Source organism: Malus domestica, chromosome 10 (assembly GCF_042453785.1).
Source record: "Malus domestica chromosome 10, GDT2T_hap1".
NCBI lineage: Eukaryota > Viridiplantae > Streptophyta > Magnoliopsida > Rosales > Rosaceae > Malus > Malus domestica.
The window spans coordinates 24,116,127-24,130,802 of record NC_091670.1 but is presented as its reverse complement, the minus strand read 5'-3'; the positions used below and the strand labels follow the sequence as shown (position 1 = coordinate 24,130,802).

At 41.1% G+C, this 14,676-nt stretch overlaps 1 protein-coding gene across 2 annotated transcripts in view; it reads right to left on the bottom strand.

Moving 5' to 3' along the window:
• LOC103406393 (TMV resistance protein N-like) overlaps positions 1-14,676 on the bottom strand; it is a 119,067-nt gene that overhangs the window by 101,262 nt on the left and 3,129 nt on the right. For both annotated transcript variants that reach the window (XM_070807213.1, XM_070807223.1), the window contains exons 2-3: positions 500-1,598; positions 17-301 (exon numbers count right to left, since the gene is read on the bottom strand). In XM_070807213.1, the coding sequence (XP_070663314.1) occupies positions 17-301; positions 500-1,598 (1,384 nt within the window). The remainder of the gene's footprint in view (positions 1-16; positions 302-499; positions 1,599-14,676) is intronic.

Genomic DNA, 14,676 nt, shown 5'->3' with positions numbered 1-14,676 from the left:
TCTATAACACATATACCTGGCCTCCATCCCAAAGTTGCGTGACTTCGCTGAAGGGCATGTCAAGCTCAACAAGATTTTCAAGAGAAAATTCTGGGGGCAAAGATTTCAAAGGATAAGACTTCCAGTAAAGATAACGAAGAGAATTGGGAAGAAAGAGAGTTTTATGGTTTAATGTTTCCCTCGCCCAAGAAGTAACTTCAAGCAATCTCATATTATACATATTTTTGAAGTCTGCACGATCCAAGTTTAGCTCTCTAATCCATGACCCGGGAAGGATTATGGCTTGAACCTTTTCAGTTCCCTGACAACCAACAGCAAAGTACAAATGTGAACACACTACCACACAACAAAATTTAATCTAAACTACATTTGTAGGAATATGACTTATTTTTTGTGAGTTTTCTCTAGCTATCTTCTCATAGGAAGTACATAGTACTTTAATGATCTATTTCTTTTCTTTATTGTTTAAAAAAATTGTGCATGCACTTGTGGCTCTTACCGAGTTATTTTTCAATACATGATTGATATCCTTAGCAATGAATAGCCTACTGTGTCTTCCGGGCTCTTCAGTACATTGTTCGTGAACAATTGCCTGACCCGTTTCTTGTACCAAATCATGCATATCTATGGTTTCCCGTTCCGAATCAATCGATATGAGAGACCTATCACGGAGAACTCTAATTCCATCTGCCGCACATGAACCACCAAAGTCTACCATCTTTTTTACAATTCCAATAGGATACCCTTTGTAAAAGCATGCTATATCAAGAAATACCTCCTGCGCATTTCTTTCTAATCTATTATAACTTACTCTGAAGGTATTTAGAATTTCTTTATTGGGATAATTTCTCAGCGTGCTCAATACATCTTCCCACTCGTCTTTGCTCTTACATGGAAACAATAAGGAGCCCAAAACTTCAAGAGCCAGTGGAATGCCTCCAGCATATTTTACCACCCTTGCCGACAACTCTGTATATCCTTCTCTAGGAGAGTTATCCTTGAAAGCATGAAATTGAAAGAGCTGAAGAGCGTCATCAGTATTTATTTTCTTAACCTCATATATATATTTTTCATCACTAACAGCTTTCACGAGTACGCTCTGTTCTCTACTTGTTACGATGATTCTACTTCCATTCCCGTAGCGAAGATTATCTCCAGCTAGATCTTTGATTTGCCTTGAGTCACAAACATCATCAAAAACAATGAGAACCTTTGTACGGCTGAGCCTTTCTCGAACAGAAGTCGAATCTATGGAGAGATTTTCTTCCTTTAAGATCTCTCCAAGAAGTGTTTTTTGCAATTGATCGGCTCCACCTATTTGCTTTGATTTCTCCGTAACATTGCTAAGAAAACAAGCAGCTTCGAACTTAGAAGAGAGTCTCTTGATCACAGCCTTAGCAAGGGTGGTCTTTCCAATGCCACCCGTACCCCAAATGCCTACAGTGCAAACACCTTGCCAATCATCAGTGCTTAATAACGATTCAACTTGCTCGATGCGACTTTTAATTCCAACCATGTCCTCTAAACCATATGAGGTTTCACGTTTCAATTTCGTTGAAATATCTTCCACAACTTCCTCAATGAAACCAGCCTCCGTCCTGCAAAATATGATTACAAATGATAAGCGATAGATAGTAAGTAATGCTTTAACTAGTCTAGTAAACCCAGTTCAAAGACAATGTTCACGCAGTGTATTGATGTTTTTGCCTTGCACTGTTTCATTTCCTCTGTATTTTTTATTTTTGCATAGTAGAATTACTAATATGCCCTTTGGCCTAGCCGTTATCAAATTTTCCCACGTGTTGGTCATCTGAGATTGCTTTCCTCAGATGTCGCTCCCTCTCTTCGACATCATTATTTCTCTTTACGTGCTATGGCCAATTTCAAAACCGAGATTGCGATTAGGAGAATGAGGAATTAGGACGAGTAGAAGCCGATTTAGTAGCAGCAGCGAAAGCGGTGAAACTTTCAACTATAAATCAAGATTTGTTCATGAAGGAAAGAGATTTAGTCCCTCTATATGCGAACAAGGTAAAACCCACCACTCTGTTGTGATTGGCTCATAGTTTGAGTTGGCAACAATTTTGATAGTTTAGCTTTATGTGCTACAGGGAAATGGCTGTAGCAAAGTGTTGTCTTTGTGTTTGTTTGCACGTAAATATGTATGCTTTCTATGCATGAAAAAGGTCTTCTTTATGTTTTCCATTTGCATTCTTCACGTGAAGGTGGCGTGTGGAATGATAAAGGAAAAGCAAGGTTTGTTTTTTACTTTGGAGACATAATCATCATGGAAGCCTTAATAGCTGGGGGATGAAAATGATGGCCTTTATTTAAATGCAAGGAATTGCTTGCATTGGATATAAAAGGAATGCTTTCCGAGTGTGAAGAAAGAAGGAGTGCATCCGGAAAACACAGAGGGAAAAGAAAATAGAGTGAGAGTGAGAAACTCTTGGGGAGAGTGAGGCTCTTGGAAAAATTCTGTGAGTGTACAAGAGATTGGGGTTTGGGTTATGTCAATTTAACTCATGTATATTTTGTATTAGTTATTCTCATAGTGAAGAGCAATATCTCTCCGGGGACGTAGGCAGGTTTTTGCCGAACCTCGTAATTCTCTTGGTGTCTTTATTTCTTGTATTTTAAATTGTTCAACTGTGGGTTTATAAGTTGGTGAGATAACAGGCCAAAGCACAACAATTGGTATCAGAGCTTTGTTGGAAGCTTTGGTTCATCGAAGGTCCAGATTTGTTATTCACCATGATGACTACAAACATGTCATTTTCAGTTGAGAAGTTTAATGGGAAAGGCAGTTTTACTCTTTGGCAGATGAGAGTAAAGGATGTCTTGACTCAACAAGGCTTGGCTAGAGCTTTGAAGGGAAAAGATGGGAAGCCTCAAGAAATGACAGATGACCAGTGGGAGGAGCTGGAGGCGCGTTGTGTTAGCACGATTCGACACTGTATAGCTGATAACATTATCAATAATGTTATGGATGAAGATTCTGCGCCTGCACTTTGGGAGAAGTTGGAAAAACTCTATATTGCTAAGAGTTTGACCAACAAGTTGCATTTGAAGCGGAAACTGTACAAGCTGAAGATGGATGAAGGCTGGAATCTCATGGACCACATGAATGAGTTCAACGGATACTTGGATCAATTGAGGAAAGTTGATGTCAAGGTTGAGGAAGAAGACAAAGCCCTCTTACTTCTTACCTCACTTCCAGATTCGTATGAAAATCTTGTGACAACCTTACTGCATGGAAAAGATACAGTAAGTTTGGAGCAGGTGCAAGCTTCTTTGGTGTCTTATGATACACAAAAGAAGAAGACCATTGTTGATGGTGGGCACGTCACTGCTTTATCTGTTCAAGGTTGGAATCGTGGAAGAAAATTGGGAGAAGGATCTGAGAGAGACAACAGGTTCAAATCCGGTTCCGGAGGCAAGGGTCTACAATGCTACAACTGCAAAGAATTCGGGCATAAAAAGATAAATTGTCCTTTGAGAAAAAGAAAGGATGATCTTGGTCCGAGTAGTAGCAATTTTGTGGCAGAAGACTTCGAGTATGCCCTCTAGGTACTCGAAGCAACACTTCTCTTGGTGATGTTTAGTCTCGAGTGTTGCAAGGGATTTGCAGCAGGTGGAGCTATGGGATTCACAGGTGATGAGATGGTCCTGAAGGAAGAGAAGTGTGGGGAATTTTGTCTGGCTTGATGGGTTGTTGCTGGAAACGGGTGCACTGACGAGTTTCCAAGTTGCAGACAATAAAGAAGGGGAAAAAAACTGTTGGAAGAGACGAGGATGTGTCGAGAGCCTGTTTAAAGCTAAATTGTGATTTTTAGCTTGCAGCAGCTGCACATGCATTGGCAGTGACTGAATCGGAACAGGACCAACGAGGTTTATTCAGTGTGTGTATGCTGGTACGTAAGGCCAATGGACTTTGGTGATGGGTGCAAGGATTTTTGCATGGTGTATTCGCCAAGGTGGAGATTGTTGTGATTGGCTCATAGTTTGAGTTGGCAACAATTTTGATAGTTTAGCTTTATGTGCTACAGGGAAATGGCTGTAGCAAAGTGTTGTCTTTGTGTTTGTTTGCACGTAAATATGTATGCTTTCTATGCATGAAAAAGGTCTTCTTTATGTTTTCCATTTGCATTCTTCACGTGAAGGTGGCGTGTGGAATGATAAAGGAAAAGCAAGGTTTGCTTTTTACTTTGGAGACATAATCATCATGGAAGCCTTAATAGCTGGGGGATGAAAATGATGGCCTTTATTTAAATGCAAGGAATTGCTTGCATTGGATATAAAAGGAATGCTTTCCGAGTGTGAAGAAAGAATGAGTGCATCCGGAAAACACAGAGGGAAAAGAAAATAGAGTGAGAGTGAGAAACTCTTGGGGAGAGTGAGGCTCTTGGAAAAATTCTGTGAGTGTACAAGAGATTGGGGTTTGGGTTATGTCAATTTAACTCATGTATATTTTGTATTAGTTATTCTCATAGTGAAGAGCAATATCTCTCCGGGGACGTAGGCAGGTTTTTGCCGAACCTCGTAATTCTCTTGGTGTCTTTATTTCTTGTATTTTAAATTGTTCAACTGTGGGTTTATAAGTTGGTGAGATAACAGGCCAAAGCACAACACACTCCACCCTGCTCAATCAAGTTTCATGGATTTGAGCTAATTCGCACACCCATTTGTTTGCTTAGCGAGAAAGTTCGCATGAATTACAAGTTCTGCTTCAGCTGGGATAAGCTGTGTATTGTGTTTATACAAGTATACAAGGCAACGATGACCTTTATTCTTATTCTTATTAATATTAATTGTTCGTCACTGGAATTTCCGATAGGGATGTTTTCCAGGTCGACGAGCACACAGCTCCCCGAGAGGTTGGCGCCGGTTGATGCTTTCTGTCGGGCTTCTACTCATTGGCGGGCTTGTCGGGTAAAGCTTGTCGGGCAAGGCTGAAAGAGAAGGACAGGGTTAACTTTGAAAGGTGCCTTTGTGGGGCCTCAGATGTAGGCCTTGAGGCTCACAATCAAGATTAACTTTTAGGTGCTCAGGCGTGCCACTGCCATCTTTAGCATGGCAGATGTAAAACAGATGTTGAGTTTTAATTGTATATATACCCGATAGACTGTTTTAGGTATGAAAGGTGCCTTTATGGGGCCTAGGTGTAGGCCTTGAGGCTCACAATCAAGAACTAACCCAGTACTTGAATATATAATTTTTGTTTCATTGATTGCAGAAGTATTATGACTATTATACTCCTAATTACCCGAGCCCGAAGAGCATAATGAATCCAAATAGGTGCCTTTGTAGGGCCTTAGATATAGGCCTTGAGGCTTCCCATCAGAATTGCTTCTATACTCAAACGTTCTATGATAATCATAATATAACAGAAATATTACTAAGAAATATGTTGATTACTTGCGCCCCAAGTAACTTCGAACTTCTTGTTATCAAAGATTATCGTGGATGGGTTAAGTCCACATAAGGTTTTTTTTATGCCTTGAGACCAAGGACTTTCGAATGATCAATCTTATATGCCCGAGGGTTTAGAACTCAGATCTGATTTAAACTGTGAATACATATTCCAATCAGATTCAAGAACTGAGGAGTCTTTTAATCATCAACTTGCTAGGCATAACTTGGATACAAATGGAAGTATACAACATATTACTAGATTTATGAATGAAAAGACAAAAAACAAAGAGGGTCGGGCAAGGTTTCACCTTGTCGGGCAAGGCTGGTCGTCTTGCAATTTCCTATCTTTGTGATTTATGAAGGGTTTTGAGAGCTTAGAAAGAGGGATGGGGAGATGAGTTTATAGAAGAGAATCGATACTACAACAAGTTTTAGACAAGGTAGCAGAGCTTTTACAAAGACTTTGGTGAAGGTTGATCTCAAAAGGGATGAAGGCTTGGGCTGACTACAGCTTCGTTGAAGGCAAATCTGGCTTGATCAGAGTTTGTGTATTTGTTTGTTTGTTTGAGTGTGTCTATCTCTGATTTCTCTTTCTTCTTTTATAGACAGTTTGGCTTGGCTTCCTGTAGCATTAATCTTGCCCGAATGCAGCTTGAAGGGTAATGACTCATCAACGTTTTACTTGTACTGCCACTGTAAAGTGCTTTTGGGCTGATTAGCTGGCTGGTCTACACCACTTGGTCTCTAGGTAGGTGAGCAAGTGGTTCAAATGATTTGCACCTAGTCGGGAAAAGCCCTTTTCTGCCTTTTGGGCTTTGGCTGAGTTTCGGGCTCCTTTCCTCCTAGTCCTTCTTTTGGGCCAACTCTCTTTTGAGCCCAAAGTTCAAGTTTTAACTCAAACATTAATATTAATATTATTATTATTATTATTATGTGCTGAAAGTTTATCAACGTTCACGTTACTTATCAGCGTTCACGTTACTTAGTAAGGATGAATTTTGTTGATGCACAAAATCAGTGGGGACTTTGGTACAACAGAAAATGTTAAGTTTATGACCTTCAAAGATTGCTCCGGTCACTAGTGTGGATAAGTATGTAAATGGATTGAGACAGGGAAGCAAACACAAGATGTACGTGATTCACCTAGATTGGCTACGTCCACGGAGTAGATGAGTTATCATTAATTGTGAAAGGTTTACACAAGTACATAGGTTCAAACTCTCCTTTAGTGAGTATAAGTGAATGATTTAGTACAAATGACATTCAGCAATATTGTGGGAGAATGATCTCCTTTTATAGAAGAGTTTCTAGCTTTGTTCTGACATTGACACGTGTCGTGTTGTGATTGGCTTCTGATGTTGACACGTGTCGCGCTGTGATTGTCTTCTGATGTCCTGTGATTGGCTTCTGATGTCGACACGTGTCGCATTATGATTGGCCTCGTGGTTGGAGGGAAACTCTTCTGGGTCCTTGACGGTATAACGTTGATCGGTGCTCAGTAGTTTCGGGATTGGTCAAGTATGGTACAAACAGTGCTCCCCTAAGTTCCCGAGTGAGGGAAGCTCCTCGGTTGGGGACTTGCAAGATCCAAGCCGCTGAGTAATCACGAAACTTCTAAGTACCGAAGTGTGGTATTGTCTTCACTTGCCTTATCTGTCTCATAGGTAGATGTGGCATCTTCTCTGAAAGTACTCTTCCTCCATCCAAGGGCGATATCTTTAACTGGTGGAGATGCACAAGGTAATGTATTAATTTCACTTGAAGCTTATTTGTAGTTTCAGGCTTGGTCAAGTGCGATACAAACCCTATAGTAGGAGTCCCCCAAGTCGCCGAGCTAGGAGATTTGCCGAAGGAGGTAACAGACAAGGTAAGCAATCAGACTTCCAAGCAAGCAACCTGGATCGGATGTTCGACTTCGGCTTCCGGTTGATTGTTCTCCTTCTCTTTGTGTCGTAAACAGTAACAAGGATAAGGAGAAGCAAATGGAGAAGAGATGATATGAGATACTTTTGCTTTTGAAGAAGTAACTTTCCATAGGCTTATTCTTGAACTGGGCTGGAAGGTTTTCTGGTTTCCTTCAGAGTATAAGGCCGACTCAAGAATTTGAGGGTCAAAACAAGTCCATCAAATCTAGAGTACGTTCGACCCTGATGATATGGGATACTTTTGCTGTTGACAAAGTAGTGGATGTATCGGCATGTGTTCTGTTACGCTTGCCTCCACATGCTTCCTTGTATCCTTTTCAGTTGCCCTATCTGTTCCTCAGGCAGATATGGTATCTTCTCTGGAAGCATAAGATGTTGAAGATGAGTACTTGAGAGAATTGCCAGGTAAGTAATCAGGCAATGGGTTATAGTCAGTCAGTTCCTGACTAGAAGTTTGATTCCAAGTGCTGACTAATTGCTCTCTTTCTCCTTGTCTTGCAGGTAAGAACAAGGCCAAAGGAAAAAACAGGGAAAAAGCATGATATATGATACTTTTGCTTTTAACCCTGATGATATGAGATATTCTTGCTCTGGTATAGCTTGTTTGTAGAGGTATTATCGGGGGGAAAGAAAGCTGAGTATTTCGAGAGGCTTCGTTGGGAGTGCCCTCTCAGATATGAGGACAGGTTAAGCATTTTTGCAGGTCTGCCTGTCCGTTGAGGATGAAGGTCGACATATATAGGAGTCTCTCTAACAACAAGTAGTAATGATATTCCTTTACCCTTCTTGGTCATAGCAATGTAGTGGGAGCTGCAAGCTTCACGTGTTTTAACTTTGTCAGAGCACTTTGAAAAAATAGTCTGTGGTATCTGGAAAGCTAATGTTGCGTGTGAAGATTGCAGACAAGCTTTATCCAAGGAAATCTGGCTCACGAAGATCAGAGAGCGGTGCCTCTTCGGTTTTCGAACAAGCAATCATGTCGGGGATCTGGCTCTCGAGATTCGAAGAACGATGCCTCTTCGATTTTTGAGAAAGCAATCATGCTGGAAGTCTGGCTCTTGAGATTCGGAAAGCGGTGTCTCTTCGATTTTTGAGAAAGTAATCCTGTTGGGAGTCTGGCTCTCGAGATTCGAAGGGCGGTGCCTTTTCGATTTTTAAGCAAGTAATCCTGTTGGGAGTATGGCTCTCGAGATTCGGAGAGCGGTGCCTCTTCGATTTTTGAGCAAACAATCTTGTTGGGAGTGTTTTCTCCAATGTGAGTAAAGGTTGGGCATTTTTGCCAGTCTGCCTTGCCACGGAGGACAAAGGTTGACACACATAGGGACTTTCCAGTTATCAAGCAGTGGTGCTGTTCCTTTACCCTTGTGGGTAATAGTAGGGTAGCTGGACCTTCAAAATTTATCTGTGGTACTCGAGGAGCTGATGTTGCGTGTGGAAAGTGGTGCCTCTTCGAAATCTGGAGAGTGGATTTTTGAACAAACAACCATGTTGCCCTTTCTTTGCTATTCCTTTACCCTTCTTGGTCATGGCAATGTAGTGGGAGCTGTAAGCTTTACGTGTCTAAACTTTATCAGAGATCTTTGGCAAAGTTATCTGTGGTACCCGAGAAGCTGATGTTGCGTGTGGAAAGTGGTGCCTCTTCGAAATCCGGAGAGTGGTGTCTCTTCGATTTTTGAACCAACGACCATGTTGCCTTTTCTTTTATAAGGGCACCAATTGTGTGCAAGAAGTACATTCAGAGAGTTATTGCTTGTAGGAATTTTCCCCTTACTTCAGAGATTTATTACACCTCATTTCTCCTTCATCATTTCTGAGAATGTCTGGCCCATCCGACCGTCGTTTTGACTTGAACTTTGGTAAAGAGGCAGCCATGCCTTCTCAAGACAACATATGACGCCCATCCTTTTTATCCCCTACTGGTCCTCTTACCGTTGGAGACTCTATGATGAAAAATGATATGACCACTGCGGTGGTGGCCAGGAACCTTCTCACTCCCAAAGATAACAGACTACTTTCCAAATGGTCTGATGAGTTGGCTGTTAAGGATTCCCTGGCTTTCAGTGTTTAGTGTGCAGGTTCTGTGTCTAATATGGCCCAACGCCTATTTGCTCGAACCCGCCAAGTTGCTGGGGTTGTACCGCGTAATGAAGCTCTAAATGATCAACCTATGATGCCTCCTCCTTCTGGGTTTCTGTCTAGTACTGAGGCTCCGAATGATCACCCTCTGGTGCCTCCTCTTTCTGGGGCTCTGCCGACTGTTGAAACTTCTCCTGAGCAACCTTTGTGAAGGCTCCCTCTTGTTTGTTTATTTTGATTCATGTATATGTACATATTTGTAACTTATCGGAGATATCAATAAACAAGCTTTGCTTCATTTCAACGTATTGTGTTAAATACACCAAGGCTTTCTTCACTAAGTTCTTTGAATTTTTTCTTTTGTTGAAGCTTATATGTTGAAGCTTTGTGAGTGAAGCATGTAGGTTGAGGTAGTGCTCCCTTAATTTCCCGAGTGAGGAAAACTTCTCGGTTGGAGACTTGAAAAAATCCAAGTCACTGAGTGACGACTTCTGAGTATCAAGATGCAGTAGCAAATGGTAGGAGTCCCCCAAGTCTCCGGTCGAGGGAGTTGACGAAGGAGATGTCTTGCTAGTAGCCAAGTTTCCAAAGTAATAAAACTTCACCATTTTCCTTTCTAAGTGGTAGCCCCAAACTCCTCCTTCATATATATATATTTGTTATGAAAGTTGTTAGACCCAAAGAAGAGGAGGCCTAAGCTTTTTTGTTTTTTTTTGAATTTTCGATTTTTCGAATTTCCAAATTTCTGAATTTTCGAATTTTCAAATTTTTGAATTTTCGAATTTCCGATGATATATATATATATATATATATATATATATATATATATATATATTAAGCTTTATAGGTGAAGCTTTGTAGGTGAAGCTTTGAGGTTGAAGCTTTGTTGGGTACCATGAATTGATTTTGCTTCACACTATCTTGATCAAGATAGTGTGAAGCTTTTGTAGGTGAAGCTTTTGTGTTGAAGCTTTATAGGTGAAGCTTTTGTAGGTGAAGCTTTTGTGGGTGAAGCTTTTGTGGTGGGTGAAGCTTTTGTTGGTGAAGCTTTTGTTGGTGAAGCTTTTGTGGTAGGTGAAGCTTTTGTGGGTGAAGCTTTTATGGGTGAAGCTTTTGTTGGTGAAGCTTTTATGGTGGGTGAAGCTTTTATGGGTGAAGCTTTTGTGGGTGAAGCTTTTGTTGGTGAAGATTTTATGGGTGAAGCTTTTGTGGTGGGTGAAACTTTTGTGGGTGAAGCTTTTGTGGGTGAAGCTTTTGTGGGTGAAGCTTTTGTGGTTGGGGAAGCTTTTGTGGGTGAAGCTTTTGTTGGTGAAGATTTTATGGGTGAAGCTTTTGTGGTGGGTGAAACTTTTGTGGGTGAAGCTTTTGTGGTGGGTGAAGCTTTTATGGGTGAAGCTTTTATGGGTGAAGCTTTTGTTGGTGAAGCTTTTATGGGTGAAGCTTTTGTAGGTGAAGCTTTAGAGTTGAAGCTTTGTAGGTGAAGCTTTGGAGTTGAAGCTTTTGTTGGGTACCATGAATTGATTTTGCTTCACACTATCTTGATCAAGATAGTGTGAAGCTTTTGAGAATTTGTAGTTGTCCTCCATTGATGAAGCTTTTGTTGGTGAAGCTTTTGTGGTAAAGCTTTGTTGGGTACCACGAATTGATTTTGCTTCACACTATCTTGATCAAGATAGTGTGAAGTTTTTGAGAATTTGTAGTTGTCTTCCATTGATGAAGCTTTGTTGAATTTCCCAATTTTTTTTTTTTTTGGGAAACTAGAAATTTGAAAATATGGGAGTGACAACATATACAAATTTTGCTTCCACACTGTTGAGCAAGAGATTATGATGCAAGCCACACCTTGTAGTAGTCGAACGTTTGGATGAACCATATAAATTGAATTTGCTTCGAACAGTTTTGAATTTGCTTCGAAGGTTTGAGAATTGTAGTTGCCCTTCATTGATGAAGCTTTTGTTGGCACCATAAATTGGTTTTGCTTCACACTGTCTTGATCAAGAGTGTGTGAAGCTTTTGAGAATTGTGGTTGCCCTCCATTGATGAAGCTCTTGTTGGCACCATAAATTGGTTTTGCTTCACACTGTCTTGATCAAGAGTGTGTGAAGATTTTGAGAATTGTGGTTGAACTCCTTTGATGAAGCTTTTGTTGGCACCATAAATTGGTTTTGCTTCACATTGTCTTGATCAAGAGTGTGTGAAGCTTTTGAGAATTGTGGTTGCCCTCCATTGATGAAGCTCTTGTTGGTACCATGAATTGGTTTTGCTTCACACTGTCTTGATCAAGAGTGTGTGAAGTTTTTTAGAATTGTGGTTGCCTTCCATTGAATTGGTTTTGCTTCACACTGTCTTGATCAAGAGTGTGTGAAGCTTTTAAGAATTGTGGTTGCCCTCCATTGATGAAGCTCTTGTTGGCACCATAAATTGGTTTTGTTTTACATTGTCTTGATCAAGAGTGTAAAGCTTTTGATAATTGTGGTTGAACTTCTTTGATGAAGCTCTTGTTGGCACCATAAATTGGTTTTGCTTCACACTGTCTTAATCAAGAGTGTGTGAAGCGTTCTACGAGTTGTAGTGTTTGCATTGTTACAGAGAGGAAATGTCTAAAGCAGATGCAAGAGGGCTGAATAGCTTGATCTTCGTATGTCATGCACTGAAGTTGTTGGCTTGCAATAAGACTTTGTTGGTGACAATAACTCTTGTTGGGCATAAGTGCTCTCCTAGTTGAGTTGTCAAGCTTGAGGGTTTTTTATTATTTGTGAATGCTAGGAGTTCACATGTACAAGTTGTACCACTCGTCTTCTGGTAGGTGGAATGAATGGTGAGTTGCTTTCATCACTTGGTTGGTGGTACGAAGGTGAGTTCATTCATCACCTTTCATCACATTTCATCACCTGGTTGGTGGCACGATGATGAGTTCTTTCTTCACCTAGTTGGTGGCATGAATGGCAAGTTGCCAAATGATATTAAAGTACAGGTTGTACATGTCATCACCTGGTTGGTGGCATGAAGGAGAGTACAAGTTGTACATTTCATTACCTGGTTGGTGACATGAAGATGAGTTCCTTCTTCACCTGGTTGGTGGCATGAGTGGCAAGTTGCCAAATGATATTAGAGTACGGGTTGTACATTTCATCACCTGGTTGGTGGCATGAAGGAGAGTACGGGTTGTACATTTCATCACCTAATTGGTGGCATGAATGGCAAGTTACCAAATGATATTAGAGTAGGGGTTGTACATTTCATCACCTAGTTGGTGGCATGAAGGAGAGTACGGGTTGTATATTTCATCACCTGGTTGGTGGCATGAAGATGAGTTCCTTCTTCACCTGTTTGGTGGTATGAGTGGCAAGTTGCCAAATGATATTAGAGTACGAGTTGTACATTTCATCACCTGGTTGGTGGCATGAAAGAGAGTACGGGTTGTACATTTCATCACCTGGTTGGTGGTATGAATGAGAGTACGGGTTGTACATTTCATCACCTGGTTAGTGGCATGAATGGTAAGTTACCAAATGATATTAGAGTAAGGGTTGTACATTTCATCACCTGGTTGGTGGCATGAAGGAGAGTACGGGTTGTTCATTTCATCACCTGGTTGGTGGCATGAAGATGAGTTCTTTCTTCACCTGTTTAGTGGTATGAGTGGCAAGTTGCCAAATGATATTAAAGTACGGGTTGTACATTTCATCACCTGGTTGGTGGCATGAATGAGAGTACGGGTTGCACATTTCATCACCTGGTTGTGGCATGAAGATGAGTTTCTTCTTCACCTGGTTGGTGGCATGAGTGGCAAGTTGCCAAATGATATTAGAGTATGAGTTGTACATTTCATCACCTGGTTGGTGGCATGAAGGAGAGCAGTACGGGTTGTAAATTTCATCACCTGGTTGGTGACATGAAGATGACTTCCTTATTCACATTTCATCACCTAGTTGGTGAGAATAAGGGCAAGGTGTTGAGGCACATTGTAGCAAGTGTCGAATGACACAAAGTATGTTGAACCCTTTTGAAGCACAGTTGGCTTATGTATGGATATGTTGGAATGTATGATGTTTATGTATGAATGTGTTGGAATGTATGATGTTGATGTATGAATATGTTGGAATGTATGATGTTTATGTTCATTGATATGAGTGATGCTTATGAATGTTTTGCTATGTATGAAGGGATCCATGCTTTTGATATGTGAACCATGTTGGTTGTAACACTTAGTATCACATACTTTGTGTCAAAGTACGCATGTTAAAGCTCTGAGTTGGAGTATAAGGGTAGGTCAGCGTAGACCAAGTGTTCCAGTGCTAGGAACGTAAAAGACTCAGAAGAAGTTGTCTGAATTCCCTCTTCTTTAAATATTTGCCGAATGACTTGTGTGACAAAAGATCTCAAGCGGTTCAGAGTCAAAAATTTGTAATGTGTATGCCTTCTTATAATATCATTTCCTTCAGTACCTAGTCCTCCACTTTGAAAGGGTGAGGCTTGGCTCCATAGTCATAATAGTCGACGGTACGTTCACCCCTGGTTGTCTTGATACGAACTTTTATCCCTCTTGTTGTAATGGGCTTGCTGATAGTAAAAATCCTTTATCTTACCAAGAGACAGATACATTTGGTGACTTAGCGAGTAGCTAAATGAGGCAGGAAATGATGAAATGGGTGTCTGAATGGCAAAGATCTCCTCACTTGGTAGAACTTGACTTCCACTTCCCACTTGTTGATAGGGGTTAACCATATGGGCGTTCCTTTGGTATGTCCATGCTTCGGCGGAGGCGTGGTTGTAAGCCTGTGCCATCACCTCAGAGTAAGTCTTCTAAGTGTTGGCATTGATCATGTACTTGAAGAAACAATCACGTCGGCCTACCGTGAAGGCCTTAAGGGCGGTCTTGTCATCTGCCTCAGCGCAGCTAGAATACTCATGGCGGAAGCGACCGGCATACTCTCGTAGTGACTCGTCCGGCTTCTGGCGAATAGTGTACAAGTCATATGCAGAATGAAAGCGATCGATCTGGAAGATGTGTTGAGAGACAAACAGTTTTCTCAATTCCTCAAATGAGTCTACTATCTCAGGTGGAAAACGGCAATACCAGTTTAGAGCTCCGCCAGAGAGGGTGGAGGGGAAGAAAAAACATCGCTCTTCGTCGGTGTGCATCCGATATGTCATGGTGGACTCAAAGAGGTTAAGGTGTTCAATTGGGTCTTCCCTTCCATTATAGAGTTGTAAACCAAGCTTTTGTTTTGTCTTCGCTTGAAGAGGGTGTCAAGGA